The sequence below is a fragment of the Sander lucioperca genome, chromosome 20 (genome assembly GCF_008315115.2).
Source record: "Sander lucioperca isolate FBNREF2018 chromosome 20, SLUC_FBN_1.2, whole genome shotgun sequence".
Classification (NCBI taxonomy): Eukaryota; Metazoa; Chordata; class Actinopteri; order Perciformes; family Percidae; genus Sander; species Sander lucioperca.
Window position 1 is genome coordinate 9,587,408 of NC_050192.1, and position 19,659 is coordinate 9,607,066.

Below are 19,659 nucleotides of genomic sequence, written 5' to 3' on the forward strand. Positions count from 1 at the left end.
CTTTTAAATGTCTCTAGTGCAGCAAGGAATTCATGCTTGTCTGCTGTAATTATTGTCATTCTACAAGCATTCTTGGCTTTGAAAATTAAATAGCTCTAAACCCTTTTTAGTGTTATGTATATGCAATTACTTTTGCTCTAACCAGCACCTGAGTACGGATTTACAGCCTAACATAATACCAGTGAGCTGTGTGGAATTAAACAGCCACTGAGTGTCAAATTGACCCTGTGTTATTTGGTTTTTCACTTCAGCCCTTCAACTCAACAGCCGAAATGACTAGGGAAAGGTCATTGGATGACACTAGAATGGTAATTGCCAAGCCCCATGGGTACTGTAGTTCAGGCTGCTATGCTGCTTGCACGAAATGTTCGCACGAGACATTTTCCCTCCGAGATCTGGCAGAGGGGTGGGGAGGTGACGTCTCCGGGTCAAATGAGCGTTACATTTATCCACCCGCATCTCTGTGTCTAATTAAGGTCTTGGTGCTGCATGTGGTAACACACAGTATATGCATTCCACACATGTCCTCAGCTACTTTTAGCAATGACAGCTTTCTTTTTTTTTTCTTCAAAAGAGTCACAATTTCTGCCTGAGCTTGTGAAACTAATTACAACCTATTCCTTTTTAGGCTTACAGATAATATTTAAGCCTCGGAGTCTCATGCATTTTCTGTGGGTTGAACCTGTTTTGACTGTGACTATGACTTTATTAATTTCCCCAAACCCACCAACTTTAATTTTTGTATGGCAAAGGGGTACTTTTATCTAATATTAAGTTTGGTTGGGTTACCTCACCTGCCCGCAGCACTTTACTCAGCAACATTCGTTCTCTCATCCACTCTTCACCCACTCCTGCTTGACGCCTCTAGCCCAACAGATATGACTAGTCCTGGGGTTTCATCCTATCTCATCCTACCTTGATAATGACACACTGCACTGACTTACCTGTTATTTGGGACTTGGCCCTATCACTAAGCACTTACCTCCACTGCGTTGTGTCCACTTCTGTCATCTATCTCCTGGTTTCCTGGACAGAGAAAAAAAATAGAGGGAAAAGGGATACAAGTGGCAGCAAAATGTCTGTGTTAAATTGTATTTTTTTTATCTTTTATTGCATATTAAAATGTTTAAGGAGCAAGAAATACACCTTAAAATAAGACCCTTTATATCATTTCATCCCTTACCCTAAAGGCAATGCATTTAAGATTTGTTAAACTGCAGCACCCTACGTTTTAAAGTAAAAGATTAGTTTTTCATCAATTCATATAAACAGCAGAGGTTCAACTTTTGTTTCAACAGCAGGTAAATTAATGCAATTGAGGACAAGGTCTTAGCAGTGGGTTTTAAAATTAAAAAGCAACGGTGTACACACACTCACACACACACCTGATGGGGAGCCCTGTTTGCCACGCAGCTCTAGCTGTGTGCCGTTGTTCTTTACTGAGTGCGTCTTGGCTCCCTGCTGCTTTTCCAGCTCCCCTGTAGAGAACAGAAGACAAATAATCATCATAGAATCACCATGACATGAGAAAAATGTAGATAGACAGGTAGATGTTGATGGGTAAGAGTTACAATATTAACCGGCATAATTCTACAATTTATACACACACACACACACACACACACACACACACACACACACACACACACACACACACACACACACACACACACTTCCCCTCCCACTCTCTAATCTCAAAACACAACTTGCCATCTCTCTAATTACACTTCACACTTGATGGTAATTGCATGTCATTTCCAATCATGATGACTAAATGTTGTTTGTCTCCAACATTGCACTGCATTCTAATTCTGAACTGCAAAACTGCCCAGTGCGACCTTAAGGGTGCAGTAACGAATTTCCTGATTCATTTTGGTGCAAATGTGACAAAAATGTGACAAACTAACACAAAGTGTCCCGTTTTAAAGTTTATCTCAGATGAAGCTATCAATAAACAGTAGAAACACTTTATTTTACAATTCGGCATTTTCCCAATTTTAGCATTAGTGTAGGACTGAATTAAAATGATCAATTCCATTCAGACTTTTACTCATTATAAAGATCCAAATGCAGGAAAAAATGACCTCCATATAAACAGAAATTGTAATTTCTCCTTCCTATCTCAAAGAAGGAAAGCCCAAACATAATTGAACCATGCCAACATGCCAACAACACAAAACCCATAGAGGGAAGAGGATGATGTGGTATTTTCTGTTTTTCTTGTTTCAAATTGTGTTCCTATATTATGCCTTGAGAAAAAACGTTTGTGCTGTTTTTATGTCTTTAAACAAATATGTCTCAACATGAGTTCTTATATGTGTGTGTGTGCGTTGGTTATTATGTGTTTTTGTGCACGGTAGCATTCTCCTTGTTCCTCTCTACTGAGAGAAATAACTTCTGTCTGTCAACCACTGCCTGTCTCCATATGTTGTTGCCTGCTCCCCGGGCTGCTGGCCCTCCCTGTCTGTGAAGGGTAATGCAGTTGCGTCAAATCCCAGCAGGGATTCTCTCTTTGATGCCCACTGGCAGGAGCCAGGCTCTGGATACTCCGGTTGTCTATGTGGGTCAAAGTATGTGCATGTCTTATTGTCTGGAGAATTTCATATGCACGCAGACCCAAACAACCCAGATGCCTGCAGCTTTCAGGAACACTGGCCTCCTTTCACCTCCAATTAACTGCCCTACTGCAGTCTGTTTGAGCAGCAGTGCACCAAAGGAAACAAAATGCAAAATTCATTTTGCACCTACACAAGTTAGAAAATAATACAAAACAAAGGATGGCTTCTGACTCATGTGTACTATCTGTGGACCTATTGCTTTCCATACAGAGTATCTAAGAATCCACAGTAGTCTCCCACTTTCCAAGATGTGAGATTATTGATTTTCTCCAAAATGGGATGCTGGTTGCATTGCAACGGGAAGAAATACACACAAACATTTAATTTGATAGACACAAGCCAACACATGCACAACCAAAAGACTCAAATAGAGAATGAGGATCATTCTGATTTAATAAATCCATATGTTCAAAGCATTTACTACGAATATTAATAATTATTTGCATGTTCTTTTGGCCTTCTTTATGTCACATATACCCATCATTTTCCACTCTGTATTTGGCAGCCTCCAGTCTATGTGGCTCCAGTCTTCCATTGTCTTATCAAGAGAAGAACCGTATAAAGACAGACGCTTACACTCGATGCGTATCTGCTCCATCTCCGACACCTCCGCGATTGATTCCTTCAGGTCTTCTACAAACTTGAGCAGCTCCTCAGCACTTTGGGCACAGAAGTTAAGTACCTGCTTCTTGTCTGAGCCAAAAGGTGAGAGGATGGTGATGCCATGAGGGTAGTCTGGGGAGCACAGAGGACATTGAGATGTTGAGACAAGAGTAACAAGTGAAATTGTAAGAACTGTTTGCAAGATATTAGCAGGTGTAATACTACAGGCGTGTTGCATCAAAATGCCTGAAAATTCAGATTTGTAAACTAATTTTGTTGTCCTTTTAGGGATAATAGTATTAACTTAGCAATGTGGAATGAAGGGAGTTTGGGTAATTACATTTTTAAAAAGTACAAAGGCATGATTAATGTGAATATTTTCTATGTGACCAACCAAGTCCAGGATGATGTATTTCTGCGAATATGAATATAAAAAAAAGGCAGCAAGAATAGCAATAACCTATTTCATATGCAGCCATAACTCCTATACCCCTTGTTCATTTCAACATGGGGGTACTTTTCCCTGTTTTGTAACGGTCCAAAGCATTGGGTGTTTTATGTTTTTCATGGCAGCTGTCTGCAGGGAAGACATCATGACTTACATTCATTTTCAAACAGGTGAAACTGCATGCCAAGTAGGCCCATAGCTTTGCAGAAAGTGTAGGCTGCAGAACTCTTTTTCTTTGGACAAAGCTTCAAGATCTGCAGACAATGTAAAAACAATGAGAAACCAGAGTAGTACCAATTTTGAATGACAGGTGAACCCATTTTCTGAACACTTCTTTAAAATCTTTTTGATCGTCCCTGAGATTTCCATATGACAGAACAATATCAAAGACAGCTCAGATAAAAACTGATCATTTAAAATATATTCAAAGAGCAGATAGAGTTAACAATAATGTATGTTTACAAGCTTCAAAGTGTTTCAGATTGTGCTCTATGAAAAACAACACCTTGGCGAGCTTATTTCCCGATGTATGAGAGTTGTTATGCAGATTTTTCATTAAATGACCTTCCAGATCGAGAAAGATGAGGCAAATCTGTTTTGCAGCGCTACTGTGGGGCATAATTTACCAGGCGAACAGTATTAAACCAATACATCACATTGGCACTTTAAACACTTCTTGACATGTTCAGGCTGCTAGAACAGGGACCAAATTCAAAGTGAAGTCCCCATCAATTTAATTTTGCAGTAAAATCTTTCAAAGACAATTTCTGCCCCGCTTTCAAAGCTGTCGGGAGAAAACGTCTCGCTGGAATATATCGCACCGCTGACTTTTAGTGCCAAATGAACAGAATTCCACTGTGATGTCGGTAGATGACTTCTTTCACCTCTCACTTCAAAAATCGGTCTTTTAACCTCCTTTTCCTGTCGCTACCAATTACTTTTATGCTTTAGCAGAACAAGTAGTTGGGGAATAGTAATGCTGCTTTTTCTTATGCTGTTTTTTTTTTTGGAGTGAGATCAACATTTGACATAATTATGAGAGTAGTAAAAATGCTTATAAGCACGTTCATTTTGCCCAACATTAAACCTTTGATAATTCTCCAATCTACACGACTTTGGACCAAATGAAAAACTTTTCTGTGCTCCAAAGGATACACAACTTTATTACTGGCCCTTTAAGGTGCTCTGCAGGGGACAGATCTTTGCTTATGAGTGCACTGCACAATTGCATTTGCTACTATCAATTATTAAAAGAAAGGGCCATAGAGGCCTGAGTTATGAAACAACATAAAGGAAGAGAGGGAGCTCACAGTCGAAGTAGGTGCATTGCAGCTGTCACAACAAAATAAGCAGCTTTAAAGATCGACTGTGTGCAGCAGAAACAACCATTTTAGACGTGGTTTGAAAGACACTGTAAACAAGATATACATGACAAATATATGAATTATTACACTGAATCTCTTTTTTTATACTTACCACAATGAGATCATTGAAGAGGAAGACTTCTCTCTGGTGTGCTGCCTGTTTTTGGGCCTTGTTGACATCGGTCACCTCAAAAAGTCGACTACAGCACACCAGTCTTCTATGAGGGACAGAGAGAACCTGCAGAGAAAGACATCCAGGTAAACTTCAATCACTCAGAGGAGGTGTCTGTCTGAGAGGCTTTAAAGTCATTCAAGACTAAATGAAGAGATAGAGGATAAAGGGGACACTTCCCCCTCAGAGAAACAAGGGAAAGAGTATTGAAGTGACACAGGGATACTTTTAATGAAATGACTTTTGGCTGGAGTACTACACATTATTCAGTGGGGTTAAAAGCTGAGAACAAAACCCATTCAATTTGCTGAGACAAATTAGTGACATGAAGACTAGCCTCGCTTTGCCAGACCATCCAACGATGTGGAGCGGAGGAGTGTCTGGCGAGCCCACACAGCATTCCGGGATCGGAGAAAAACGTGCTCTGGTTTATTGCCATTTCTTTAAACCAATTACAATCGTCATGGGCGGCGCTAAGCCCCGCACGGAGCTGCTGCAAAACAGTCGTCCGAGAGAAAACTCAGATTGGACAGATAGACCAGCTAGCTGTCTCAATTTACCATGCAGAGAGATCTGAAGAGCAATTAACCATAGTCCTCATAAATCCACCGGAGTTTAAAATTCCAACAAAAAGAAAGCGGAAGGAAACGGAAATCGGCGAAAATACATTTCCTGTGGCACCGGAGTAATCCCGGAAGTGGATCGACTACATGAAGACTTACTTAAGAGTCTTAAAAAAAAACATCAATTAGAGAAACAGATGAGACTGTGTGTTGTTTCAAGATAGATAGATATCCAAATCCTAACTGTGTTCCCCTAAAAATGACGTATACAGTTGTTTATTGTTATATTGTTTTATGTGAAGCACTTTGTGATTTTTAAGCACTATAAATGCATGTTACCTACATAAGCATAAATGCAGGTTTACACTTCAGGATTCGTTACTTTTCTGTGCTGACATTTAGGGTTGGAGTAATGCAGTTTCACACCTCTTTCTATGAACTAGATTCCATGTGAGCAAACAACAAATCTCATCTTGGTGTATGAAGAAAATGAAATTTATGAAGACATGTTTGGTGATGCTTGATCTACCTACTTCTAGTAGTCCTTTGAAAGAGATGTTCTGCCACAAGTCGCTCAAACAAAACTTTAAGAGTTGTTGTCGAATTGAGTGTTGTTGTTTTTTTGCAATATACGCTGTTTATGTATTGACTCTGACACCAGACCAAATTGGATTAGCAAAGGTGGCAACGGTACATTTGAAGGTCTATTGTAAAGTTGTTTTTTTGGTAACAAAATACTGCAGTTGTGTTGCTAGAGGCCTGTCTTCTCCTCTTGGACTTAAGTGCTTTCCCCGTTTAAGCAGATTACACTACGGAGACTGATCTAATCATGTTCTCGCCCCTTGACACTCTTCTCTATGTCGTATCACTGCAGGAATCCAAACCGCAGCTGAGTGACTGTCAGTTGACGTGGAGTTGATCCCCTCTTTATGAAAAAATAGAAATATACATCGCTTCTGTTCAGTTTTCTCTCTGTGCATTTCCCAATTTTTATTCCCTCTGCTGCCTGTGGACTATTTGCAATGCAGTGAGCTCTCTCTCTCTCTCTCTCTCTCTCGCTCTCTCTCTCTCTCTCTCTCTCTCTCTCTCTCTCTCTCGCTCTCTCTCTCTCTCTCTCTCTCGCTCTCTCTCTCTCTCATCACTGCAGGGTCTACAGACTTCCACCCAGCTGGCCACAGCCGGCCTTTTTTCTCAGTACACTAATGTCAGAAACATGTAAAGACATCATTAGTTTGAAATGCCTCTTACGTGTTCAAATAAATAAATAAATACAGTCCTTCCCTGATGGGATCATTAAGAAACAGTGTTGTAGGAGAGCGTTAAGTTATACAATTAACAAATGAATTGTATAACAAAAGAAAAATGTCAAATCCATATCAAATATTTAAGGACATTGTAGGTGTTTGAAAGTGCTCATATTTTGCTCATTTTCAGGTTCATAATTGTATTTAGAGGTTGTACCAGAATAGGTTTATGTGGTTTAATTTTCAGAAAACACCATTTATTTGTTGTACTGCACATTGCTGCAGCTCCTCTTTTCACCCTGTGTGTTGAGCTCTCTGTTTTGGCTACAGAGTGAGGCATCTCACTTCTGTTCCATCTTTGTTGGGAGTCGCACCTGTGCAGTAAGTACTGCTAGCTTGTCAGTTGTAGAGCATGAGGGAGTGCCATGCTAGCAGCTAGGCGAGCATTATAACGTGTGTTACAATGTGACGCACGTTTTTCACGGAAGTAAAGGCTGGACTATAATAGAGCTGTTTGGAGCAGTTTGTGAAGAGTGTTTTCTCTGGAAGATGGTAAGTCCCTTTGGGGTGGACTTTGGGCTTTTTCACTTTGTAAACCTATAACCTGCACAAAAATATATATAACACAATAAAGGAAAGGGGAAAAGCCAAAAAGCACAATATGAGCACTTGAAGTGTTTGTTCGTCAAATCATCAAATATTTACCAAGCAAACTCCTATTATCAGAAAAAAATCATTCTAATGTGGGCTACTCCCTCTTAGCATACCGGTAATACGTTTTATATCCACAATAAAGTGACTCTGACACTTGCTGTTATAGTATTTCTAAGGAAGAAACTTTATCTAAGTCTTTATATGGTACACAGCTGGACAGCTCCCATGGGCAGGGTTAGTCACATCCTGTCACAATAATCCATCATTGTTTTGGCTATGACAACACTCCCCCTGTCATCCTATGGCTACTCATCCATCACTGAGAGACACTTAAAGGCACAAGCCAAAAAAAAAGATGGCGGCAATCTTTTCAATGTCATAGTTTCAATGTCATTCCTAACGTTAACAGGAATTAAGGGAAATTAAATGTAAAAGTAAATTTATAGTGAAATTCATCAAATGTTGGCTTATATAGTGGATGGCCAAGGAGACTAGACTAAAGACAAAACTAAGAGTCTACAGTTACACAATGTTAATATGCTGATGTTTAGCAGGTGTAATGTGCACCATATCCACTATCTTAGTATAGCTTGTTAGCATAGTAACATTTGCTGATTAGTACAAATACACAGTGCAGGTGAGGCTGTTGAGAATGGAATTAGTTTAGCAAGTATTTAGTCATAAATGGGACTTTCATTTTACCCAAATTTGACAGCATCTTGTAAACCATTTACAATGTCTTTTCTCTTGCACCCGGCGCAGTGCAAAGCCCGATGCAGTGTATTTGCTAATTTAAGACCGACGCAGTTGTCAATTTCCCATCCAGCGCCCATGTCGTTTAAATAGCAAATGCACCTGCGCCCATCTTTGCGCCCATGGGCGTGCTGGTCTTACAGGGAGGTGTGTTCAGATGAATTCTTGGCGTATTGCTATCTTAAGGCAGCGGAAAGCGATCGCGCCAGTGACCAACGAAAACCTGGACTAAAGTCAATAACACAGGAGCAGCATTTCATTGTTATTCAGCGCATTAGTAAAATGCGCCTAGGCTCGTGCGCAGCACATGCACATACATGCAAAAGATTAAAAACAAAAACATAACAATGTGAAATAGTATTGTATGATCTGCTCGTGCACTCTCACACACACACACACACACACACACACACACACACGAGCAGATCAGTTTCTTCTCCTGAAAATCTCTCCTTCCTGCTTAGCAAATCCGCCATCATAATAGTAATGTGCCAAGGTACATACGCGCCAGGCTTTTAAAGGGAATGGGAGAAAACACTCTGATTGGTGTATAGCATGTTATATATTAGGGGTGGAACGGTACATGTATTTGTATTGAACCGAAACGGTACGGGCGTCATGGTTCGGTGCATGAATTTACACGGAGAATACACGGTATAAAAATAAATAAAACTTGCGTGCAAATTAATTAATGTAATGTGGAACTAATGTAATGCGGAACTACGGTTAGATACGTGGGTTCTTTAGGGACACCTAATCTGTAGCCCCGCCTTAGCTCTGAAGCTGACTGGCGCGCTGCCTATGTAGCCTGTATGTAGCCGATCTCTGCCTATGTATGCAGTTTTAATGAGTCAGAGATAGCAGCACTAAGGACGAGTATGGCGAGTGGCGGCGACCCACAAGAGTTAGAGGACCAGTCAGTTACAGTAGTACAGGCAAGAGAGTGGTGGATAAGACTGCTGTTGTAGATTAGTGGTACTTTTCCAGCGTCGCAGCTCTGAACCGTAACGTTAGTTGGGACAAATGCCTTGTTTCTTTAGGCTAACTATATTAGCTTTAGCCAGGCAGGGAGCAGCTTTCTGCGGTGAAAAATGGCCGGGAGATGTCGTAAGAAAGTTGCATTAATCGGGTAATTTAGTTTGTCGTTGCAGAGAACAGATATGCTGTATTTTCTGTTTTATAGCTGATTGTCTTATTTTGTTTACAAGTTACAGATGGAGTCTGGAGAAGATCTGGGGTACTTATTGTTTACATCTTACTTTACACACTTCAGAATGTTGCAGCTAGCTCAGGAGAGAGACTGTATGACACTAGGTGGTACAGCCTGAGACATCAGTGTTTCCCACACATAGACTAATGTGTGGCGGTGCGCCTCACTATCAACACCGGCTGCCGCACATTGCGTTTCGTTATAAGTTTTTTTTTAAACGCTATTTAAAACACGTTCTTCTGCATTTCCTTTCCCTGCTCTCCTCCGTCTAGGGATGGGCGTATCGATCTTGTGGTATCGATAGATCGATATACTCACGCTACTCATTTGGCATTGATTTCCTTAAAAAAATATCGATATAAACTAACAAATAATAATTGGGGGTGTATGCATCACTTTCAGCTGTTTTAGATTACTTACTTAAATTACTATGTGCCGGGACACCCATGTACCTGGCGGCGTATTGAGCTGGCCCATGTCACGTGACAGGAGACGAGCGAATGAGCGTCAACGTGCGACACAGCCAACGAATGCGGGAGCCGGAGGAAACTCTTCTCTTAATACATCCATGGGAGGAAAAACCAGAGAAGCGTAAGATATGGCAGACAAAAAACGAAGCGTTTTTGTTTGTTTGTTTGTTTTTTTCCTTTTAGCTTTTTATTTCATTCATATTTATGTTATTTATTGTAATTTTAATGTTATTATGTATTGACCATAATACATTTTGTATAAATGGTCTGTATTTGTCTTAAATGTAATAATATTTTTACTGACAAAAATTGCCAATAAGAAATTAACGGTATCGGTATCAATGAAAATGCAAGAAAAAGTATCGGTATCGTATTGAATCCTAAAAGTGTGGTATCGCCCATCCCTACCTCCGTCTCTCTGTCACTTGTGTCTTGCTCACATACACACACACACACACACACACACAGCTCCTCCCACCGTGCGATGTTTGGTGTTTTTAGCCCCCAATGTCGCCTTCCAGGCAGCGCGGCAATGGTTATGTCAAAGAAGTTATGTTAGTGTTAAGGTGAGGGTTAGCTGCCTGTAAGGCGACATTGGAGGCTTAAAACACCATTGAGCCCACCGTGCACACAGCGTCTGTCTCCATAAAGGAGAGAAGACGGCTGGCGAAATTCACAAGTTCACTAAAGGTTGGTATCTATCTCGTGAACACCTTTACACAATCACACATTCACAATCACCGTCCCGACTCTTAGCAAACAAGCAATTGCGCCTGCTTTAGAAAGTTAACTAGTCGCAAGTTTGCGGTAAAATGCAGTTGGGTTGTCGAGGTCAAAACACTATATAGCAGCTGTGAATCAAATAAATGTATAATAAATAATGTTATGTCATTTTTACTCTGACTCCCCCCCCCCGCCACAAATTGCTTTCGAATCTGTGGGAAACACAGGACATGCACAATAAAAAAAAAATGTTGCCTTCTGCATTTAAAGGATATATACATATAAAGGATTGAAACACCTTGGTGCACTGATAAGATTAAAAAATAATTCCCTGAACTGTTGAATAATTTTAAAAAGCCTTCCAGTGTTATGAGTGGGCACACACAGCACATTCCCACATGAATCAGTGTAACAAATCAATTATAAAGCTAAATATGTCTGCCTCTGTGTCGGTCTCTGGCTTGTTAAGTCTAAAACACATAAAACTTTCCACAGAAATATTCACACGGCGAATGAAAACAATAGCCACAAGTCAATGTGAGCATTTTCATCTCTGTAGTTGACTTATAACTAAAGGCCATTCCAGTGTTAGGTTCAACCACTTACATGATGCTATTCATGTGCACTGACCAAGCCTTTTAATCTTAAATAGTTTAAAAAAAGACTTTAATGATAGTGGTGGTTAATGACGTATCTAGCTGGAGTAATGACCTGAGGTAATGATCGCGCTGCTGATGAGACATTTAATGGCTAATAAATGTTCTCCGATAACACAGCTAAGGCTAGGTGAAAGTGATAAGGCTTTGACTAATGAGTAGTGACTTGGCATGGAGTAAGCAAACAGTGTGTGTGTGTGTGTGTGTGTGTGTGTGTGTGTGTGTGTGTGTAATCATTCATGTTTTTGTGTGATTTATCCTGCTTTCTACTATTCGAGCAAGCCAAGAAGATTATAAGTGTGTTGTAAAAACTGTTTAATGGAAACAATGATTCTGTGTTTTATATCCACATCAAACAACTGGTGAAGTTCCTACGTATCAGTTACTGTACCCATAACTCAACACCATCTTGGAAACTGTTTAAGTTACCTCTAAGTGTGCGTGTCCTGTAATGCATTTTGTCTATCTTTGTAAGGCCTTGAGAATAAGGACATTTTTGGAAAGTGACGACATTTCCTCACTTCTTCTTTAGTCCTGTTTTTAGAGTACAAGCTGCTCTAATCAATAGTTTTATGTAAAAATGAATCAAATGAATATGTATAATGTAAAAGTGGTTGCTTGTAGTGATATACCCATTGAAATTATCACCAGACTCTGCTGTTCGTCTCTAACTTGACACGCCAGATGGTTTGTTACGCAACCATCTGGGAAGCCGTCATTGTAAACTGTTTGGAAAAGGGCAGGCACTTTCAAAATACCTGCCAGGTGATTGGATGAACCATCTGTCTATCACAGCCGCGATTGTTGTTTTGAACAAACAGTCGTGGTCGCATGGAGCACGTTCGTCACACACACCGTAAGCATGCCCCGAACTGCCAATAGCTCCTGACAGGACAATGATTGGTTGAACCGCTGGTTGTTTGGACACAAACGCATTACTTGAACCCCGACAAGTTGGACTTTCGTGTGATATGTGATCCCGTGATATCGTGAGAATCCAGCTGTCGTGCACTGTGAACTTTGTTTTTGGTTCACTCTCACATACTTTCTAGATGCAGTTTTCAGCAAAAAATCTTATAAACCAAGTGGACTCTACCTGCCCAGCACCAGACAGCAGAAAGACAAAGTTAGCGACTAGCTGGTGAACATGAAAATGAACAAGAGCCAAGTGGCAAAATACATCAACTAATGTAGCTTTAAGGTAAAAGCTATAGTGCACGAGGAATTCTAAGTAATGACAACAAAACTGTCGGCGCGTTCACATGATACAAGCCTTCTGTGATCGTGCACCCCCCCTCCCCCACCCCTCCTCCATGCTGTTGCTTCTAACCAAGGTTGACGGAGAATTAAAAAAACATGATGGACTCTTCAGAAGAAGTCATTATCTTTACTCAAGTTTCTGTGCGCGAAAGTCACCGGACGACACAATCTTCTGAACACAGCCATACTGAGAAATACAGAGAGAGTTGTGTGGAGCTGATGGTCTTGATTAGCTTTGTAGCAACTCATTTGGCAATGGCTTGAATGTAACGGACATTCATTAATATCAAAAAGTTACACACTAAAGCTTTAATATGGTTTCAGTCAAAGTTAAGCAAGATCGGGGTTTGCTATGTAGTTGAAGGAATGCACCTGTCCCCACAGGTATAGAACAAAGGTGTGTCTGTGTGTCCTTACGGTTTTCATGCCTACGATGGACTGCTCAACCTTGGAGACATAGGTGACGTGGTCTTCGTTGGAGCGTAACTCCCTCTGTTGTATTCTTTCATAGATTCCCACCACCATGTCTCTGGGGATGTCTGCTCCATCATCCACTCCTAAGAAATAGAAATGTGGAAATAGGCTGATTACACACATAGTATACACACATCACAGGGTGGTTGCTTTTAATTTACCAGACATTCATGTCCATCAGAAGGAATATGGAGTGACTTCTGTTTTAACAGTGGTAGAGAAGCCTTAGTGTGTCTAATCTGGCTTAAATACAGCAGGGTATGTGTCCATGCCACAGGATGAGACGCACACAAACGTGTATATACAACAAGGCTGTATACATACAATATTGTTCTGACACTAAGCCTCGTTATTTGACTTGCAAAGAGTGGAAGAAAATTCAGTATTCATCTATCCTTCTTTGACTTTCTGTCTTCCACTGTCTCCATTAAGTAATGACAGAAGACACTGTGAAAGGAGGTTAATTGGCAAGTGAAAGGTTAACACCCATAGAAGATTTTCTGTCTGGAACACAGGGCAGTTCAAGGCCGTGGCATTTCGATGCAGGTAGCGCTGCATGTCATTAGGCTGAAAGGTTGCACTCGAGATGCTCCCCATTATATCTTGCCAGCTGTACCGCGCTGTGTGCTACATTGAGTTTTCAATGGGGCAGGATGTGTTTGGAGAAAATGAAGCCGCCACAAGTGATGGCGCTGACAGTGAGGCACCCTGGGACACCGCTGAGACATCGCTCCACATTATGGAGTCAGAGGGAGTAAAGGAGATGTCCAGGGGGAAATATGTGTAAAGTGTCAGATAAATAAGTGACTTTTTTTGCTGAATGTCTCTTTAAATTGTTCTGCCACTTCCCATGCACTCCTCGTGACTTCACTGCTTTCTATCTCTTTGCATGGTGATTACAGTTGGTCGGTACACCACCACCAGACTGAAATATCTCAACAATTTTTTATTTTTTTTGCAGACTTTCATGGTCCCCAGATGATAAATTTGACACATAATCCCCTGACTTTTCCTTTAGCGCCACTTGTGGTTTTGAATGAAATCTCTCAACAACTATTGGATGGATTGTGATGCAATTGCAAACGATTATAGGGACTTTGGAGATCCCTTAGCTTTTCATGTAACCGGGTCAAAGATTCAATTTGTTTATTACTTTGGTTTATGACTAAATACAAAAGGCAAAACTGACATTCCTATCAGCATTAACTGTACTTTGTGTTTAGTGCTAATTAGGAACAGCTAAACTTAGAGGGTGAAGATGGTAAATGTCCTTTTTGACTCTTGCTTCGGATAAGGAAAAACTCCCCACACAAACAACTAACAGGGCAAAAACTAGCATGTCCATTGACTTTGGTTTTACCTAAGGTTCCCCTGTAGCATCAGCTATTCATCTTCTCTTTCCCAGTATCCTTGTCTTTTCATCATCTCGAGTGTAAAGTTACTTGTCACAAGGCCTTTTGATGAACGGTAGCCCACATAAGGACTTTCAAAGTGAACTGAACTCCCTGTGTTAATCTGAGACCACCCTCTCTGTCCAGTAACTGACACACTACAATTTTAATTGTTCAATAAGCTGACATAAAGGATTAATTTATGGTGGAAGCTGGTTTATATTATGTTGGCCCATTGTGGGATAGCTTTGACACTGACAGTCTGTTTTAATTGAGATAATGAATGCGCTATGGTTCTTCATTACTATTGCTTTCTGGTGCATAATTGCATTTCACCTCAGCCAATTAGTTGATTGAGCTATTCTTCTGTCAGTGTGTGTGAGAGACATGAGTAAGAAGAAAAGAGGAGAGACAAAACAGAGAGAGTACAAACAAGAAAAGACAGATGAATAAACAGACCAAATGATATTTTGACTGAGACAAAACAAGAATGGATGGAGAGACAGAGAAAGCATAGTAAACTGAGCGGAAGACAAATAGAGAGGCCAAAAGAGAGTGGCGTACTTTCATTTGCATAAGATGCCGAAATTGATTTTCCAACTTAATTTAATTGTGGTGAACAGTCTGGATGAATCTATTAAAGTTGTTCTGCATTGACCTCAGCCTCGCCTGATTGATACCGCAGAGGAAGAGCAAAACTACGACAATCCTGTCTCGTTTTCAAAGCTCGGCGAATGAGCACCTGTCTGCATGCGGGAGACAAGAATTACAGGTGCTTTCTACCGGTGTCGCTATGAGTTGTGAATAGGTAAAGCAAAGGCGGGCAGGGATAGAAATGTAACCGTATCATGTGAATTTATGCAGGACAGTTTGATTGAATATAGATCCAAACACTGTTGGACATTTAATCACTTTCACCGGTTCATCTTTCTTTTTGGTGGCTCACTGAGTATTACTGATTTCTTATGATGAAATTATTTTCGGTGTCCCTTCATAGAGGAGTTCAGATGCCAGGGTTGGCTCCAGTACAGCACCGTTAGAGCTGTTGTGGATTTAGGTTTGTGCTCAAACACACCTCAGTGAGACAGATGCTCTCTGAGTCAACAAACTATGAGCATGATGTTGGCAATATTAGCTCCAAACCATCCAGCTCATACTCCTCAGAAAACATTCTCAGATGACACATGCACATAAACACACCTAAAAACTAACCTCACTTGAGCCGATTATGTCAACTTATTGATGTCATTTAACTCCTTTAATGTCCTCGAAAGTCATGCAAACACAATGCTGTGTTGCTTACCTCGTAGGTTGCGTATGAAGTCCTCCAACATCATCTTGCGGTCGGGCTTGATGTTTGGACTGTACATGTCGGTGTTGAGCAGGATGATGGCGAAGGCCAGGATGAAGATGGTGTCTGGGTTGTGAAACTGCTGCACCACGTCGGGGTTACACATGCAGTAGCGCTGACTGATGGTGTAAAAGAGTGGGAAAAACAAAGGTAGAGGGCAAAGAAGGTGGAAAGGAGAGGGGTGAATGCGTGTAGTAATAGATTTGGGTCATGACAGAGGACACAAAGATGGAGGAGTGACAGAAAGGAAGGAACAGAAAGATAGGATGTTAAATAGAATAAGTGAGGCCAGTTATAAAGGATGATGAGTACAGGGGGAGAGATAAATTAGAAACATTGGAAATTGGAAATTGATTTATTTGAAACATATAAGGGACAGGAATAAGAGGACAGTTAGGAAGAGATAAGATGGGAGAAAAGACAGATAACACGTTATCCTCAGACACTAAAAGCATCCTTCAACACACTACATGCTCATAAATGCCTTGACACAAGCTGAGCATGAGAGTGTCGCACAGAAATAAGAGTTATGGCTTTAATTTTGCTCGAGGCTTCATCCGAGGCTGTTGTTGCCTCTTAGCAACGAGACAACTCATGGTGGGTGCTCTGCTGAAGCAGTGTGTCTCTGTATAAACACATTAGTCCCACTGGATTGGATGGTTACATGGATCATGCTTTACCCAAGATAATGCCAAACGCAGACAAATGCACCCACACACCCCTTAGTTTTTTGTGAGTCCACTGAGCCATGTTTAAACATTCACCAACATTTATGGGCCTGGTTGCTGGATTTATGCAGGTTGTTATTGTGTCGGAGAGAAGAAATATGAAGTTTGAAATAAAAATTATCCTTACTTAGGCACTTTTCTGAAAAAGAATGCGACTACGGGCAAGGCTCAGTTTGATGAAGTTCCCAAAAACACCCAAAATAGGCAGAGAATGAAAACGCCTTGGCGTCATGTGGTTATGGAAACCACAAATCTAACAGATACATTGGGTGTTGGCATACGTGTGTGTGTGTGTGTGTGTGTGTGTGTGTGTGTGTGTGTGTGTGTGTGTGTGTGTTAGGAAAAGAAGTGCCGAGAGGAGAGAGATAAATTGTTTCTCTGTGAAGTGCATGGACACTTCCTGTTATAGGGGATGAATAATACAATAATACATCTATTGTGTGTGAGTAATCAGAGAGAGCAATATACAGAGTAAAGTGAGAATGAGAAGGTGTGTGTGTGGACCCTGTGGGCTCGGTGTTGGAGTGCATATACGGTAATCGTTACTTTGATCAGTCATCATTTCCACATTGGGGCTGTGGCACTGTTTTGCAGACTCACTGAGCCGCATGATTGGAATCTAATGTCTCTGTGGGATTGAGTAAAGAGTAGAAACACATATTGGTATGCATACAGTGGGTTCATACCTTGTCACAAACACCGTTTGCTTGTGTTTCTGTCTCAATAAGGACGTAATTTTTGTCCCTACCTCACTTTTATAGTTTCAGTTTTAATTCAGAGATCACTGAACCATGTCCTCCAACTGTCCAAACAACAAAATCTGGATGGGACAAGCTCTGAGTTGATCAAAATGTTAAACTGCTCATGTGAGTCAGTTATTACAGTGCGCTCACAGAATTTAAGCTTTACAAGCAGTAGAGAATGATTTGATTTTGATTATGTTTTGCCCCAGATTTATAAGCTGCCCTTCCTTATTGGTGGAGGTTGTTGGGGCTGTATGCAGCTTGTGCAGACACAACTCAGGGAAAAAGTCCCCCAAATACTATGCATTTTCAGTCAAAAAAGAAACAAAACAAAATCATTTAGCTGGTTTGATTTGCAGATAATTGTTTTAAAAAGATGATAAACTGATCATCAATCAAAGATAATGAAGTAAAAAAGTGTTATTTTTAGTAGAAATAAATATAAATAAATAATATTAATAAATATTTTTTAAGTTGACATAAGGACATTTTAATTATTTAGTTTTTATCCATCCATCCATCCATCTCCGTCTGCTTATCCGGTGTCGGGTCGCGGGGGGAGCAGCTCCAGCAGGGGACCCAAAACTACCCTTTCCCGAGCCACATTAACCAGCTCTGACTGGGGGATCCAGAGGCGTTCCCAGGCCAGGTTGGAGATATTTAGAGTTTATGTAACAGAATAATATTGGGTTAGTGCATTATAATGCAGCGAGTTACTGTATGTGGCTCTCTTTTTTTGTATACTTACACCATTATGGAAAGCTTGATAACCAATTTAACCATAACTTATTAGATAAGTATCTATATACAGTAAATTAAAAAAAACCCATTTATATTACTTATGCTTGTGATTTTTTAATATATTTAAGAGCCTTTGATTTAATTGTATCCCCCCACCCTCTCATACAGTATTTATTTTATCCTTCACCCAGATGCTTATTCACATCTCAGTGTCTGAAAACTGTGACTCCACAGCAAACAGCAATTTTGCCCTTGTCTGTAAATCCTGATGTACTGTAGCACTTTGCAGTGAAAACATCAATTATGCTGCTTTCTATCAAAGTGTGTTCTTACTCTGCACAGAAATACATGGAAATATGACGAAACAAAAAAACAAAAATGAGGGGGTAAAACGGCACATGATGCTCTCAGGGCTCAGCGAGTGGATTTGGCAGTCTTCAAATTTGGCATTTGCTGCCGTCTTCCAAACCAATTTCGCTTTTGTTACAGATCACTAAAGATGGTGTATTGTGTCATTATGTTCTCTGTGAGGATGGATTTCGGTGCAAGATTATACAAGTTGCATGATCTTTACAGTATCTAACCATAACGGAAAATACAGCAATTGTATGTGACTGCAGCATGCGTAAATAAGGACGTCTGGATGCTACACTGTGATGCAGATATGAAAATATATATATATATATATATATATTCACTTACTTTGGAGATTTCTCTCTCTTTCCGTGTGTGTGTGTGTGTGTGTGTGTGTGTGTGTGTGTTATATCAAAGCCCAGGAGCAGGGGAGGCAGGCACAGAGAGGCAGTGGCGGTTACGTAACGCTGGTTATTTATAAACCTTCCGCTCTCTCTCCTTTTCTCCTCTTCCTTCCGTCCTTACTTCCTTCCTTCCTTTTCCCAGTTTGTGCCTCCTTACCCCCATCATCCTCCCCCTCTCTCTTTCTCCTGATAACACGCAGAGCCAGCCTCATGTCCAAACATTACCAGTGCCAACCTCTCTGCACACTGCCTATGACAATGCCGCCGTTTTTCTCTTCATTGGGCACCTCGACAACTGTGACAGGTGGTTGTTACTCCAGAGGGGCTACGGCAAACAGTTAGCATTAACACACAGAGCCACAGCTGTGCCGCAAATTGTCTCCTTGTCGCAAATTGTGGCTAGAAATTACATGCTCCCTGGCTCTTCAGATGGGCCCTGCATTGTCAATATTTTTTGTAGCCAAGCAGAAAGGAAAGGTTTGATGAGGCAGTGTGAGTCGACTGCTGAGAGATAATCTCTCTACATTTGTTATCAAGATTCATGTGTATTTATGTTCACATGTTCAGGTCATGATTTCTTTATTACTCCTTGATAATAGTGTGTTTTATGTGTGCATGTCCATGTGTCTCTTTTTGCATGCATTGCTGTCAATTTTGTCTGATTAAATCTAGTCATACTAGCTTTTTTTATGTTCCCTCTTTGCGTTTCTGTCCGGCTCATTGAAACAAACAGAA

General features: G+C 40.6%; 1 protein-coding gene across 4 annotated transcripts in view; it reads right to left on the reverse strand.

Annotated features, from left to right (window-relative positions):
* Positions 1-19,659, reverse strand: part of iqsec3a (IQ motif and Sec7 domain ArfGEF 3a) — a 106,598-nt gene that overhangs the window by 4,328 nt on the left and 82,611 nt on the right. For all 4 annotated transcript variants that reach the window (XM_031313282.2, XM_035995831.1, XM_031313286.2 and 1 more), the window contains 7 exons: positions 15,907-16,073; positions 13,156-13,295; positions 5,146-5,271; positions 3,824-3,923; positions 3,195-3,353; positions 1,386-1,478; positions 983-1,026 (listed from right to left, as the gene is read on the reverse strand). In XM_031313282.2, coding sequence (XP_031169142.2) covers positions 983-1,026; positions 1,386-1,478; positions 3,195-3,353; positions 3,824-3,923; positions 5,146-5,271; positions 13,156-13,295; positions 15,907-16,073 — 829 coding nt within the window. The remainder of the gene's footprint in view (positions 1-982; positions 1,027-1,385; positions 1,479-3,194; positions 3,354-3,823; positions 3,924-5,145; positions 5,272-13,155; positions 13,296-15,906; positions 16,074-19,659) is intronic.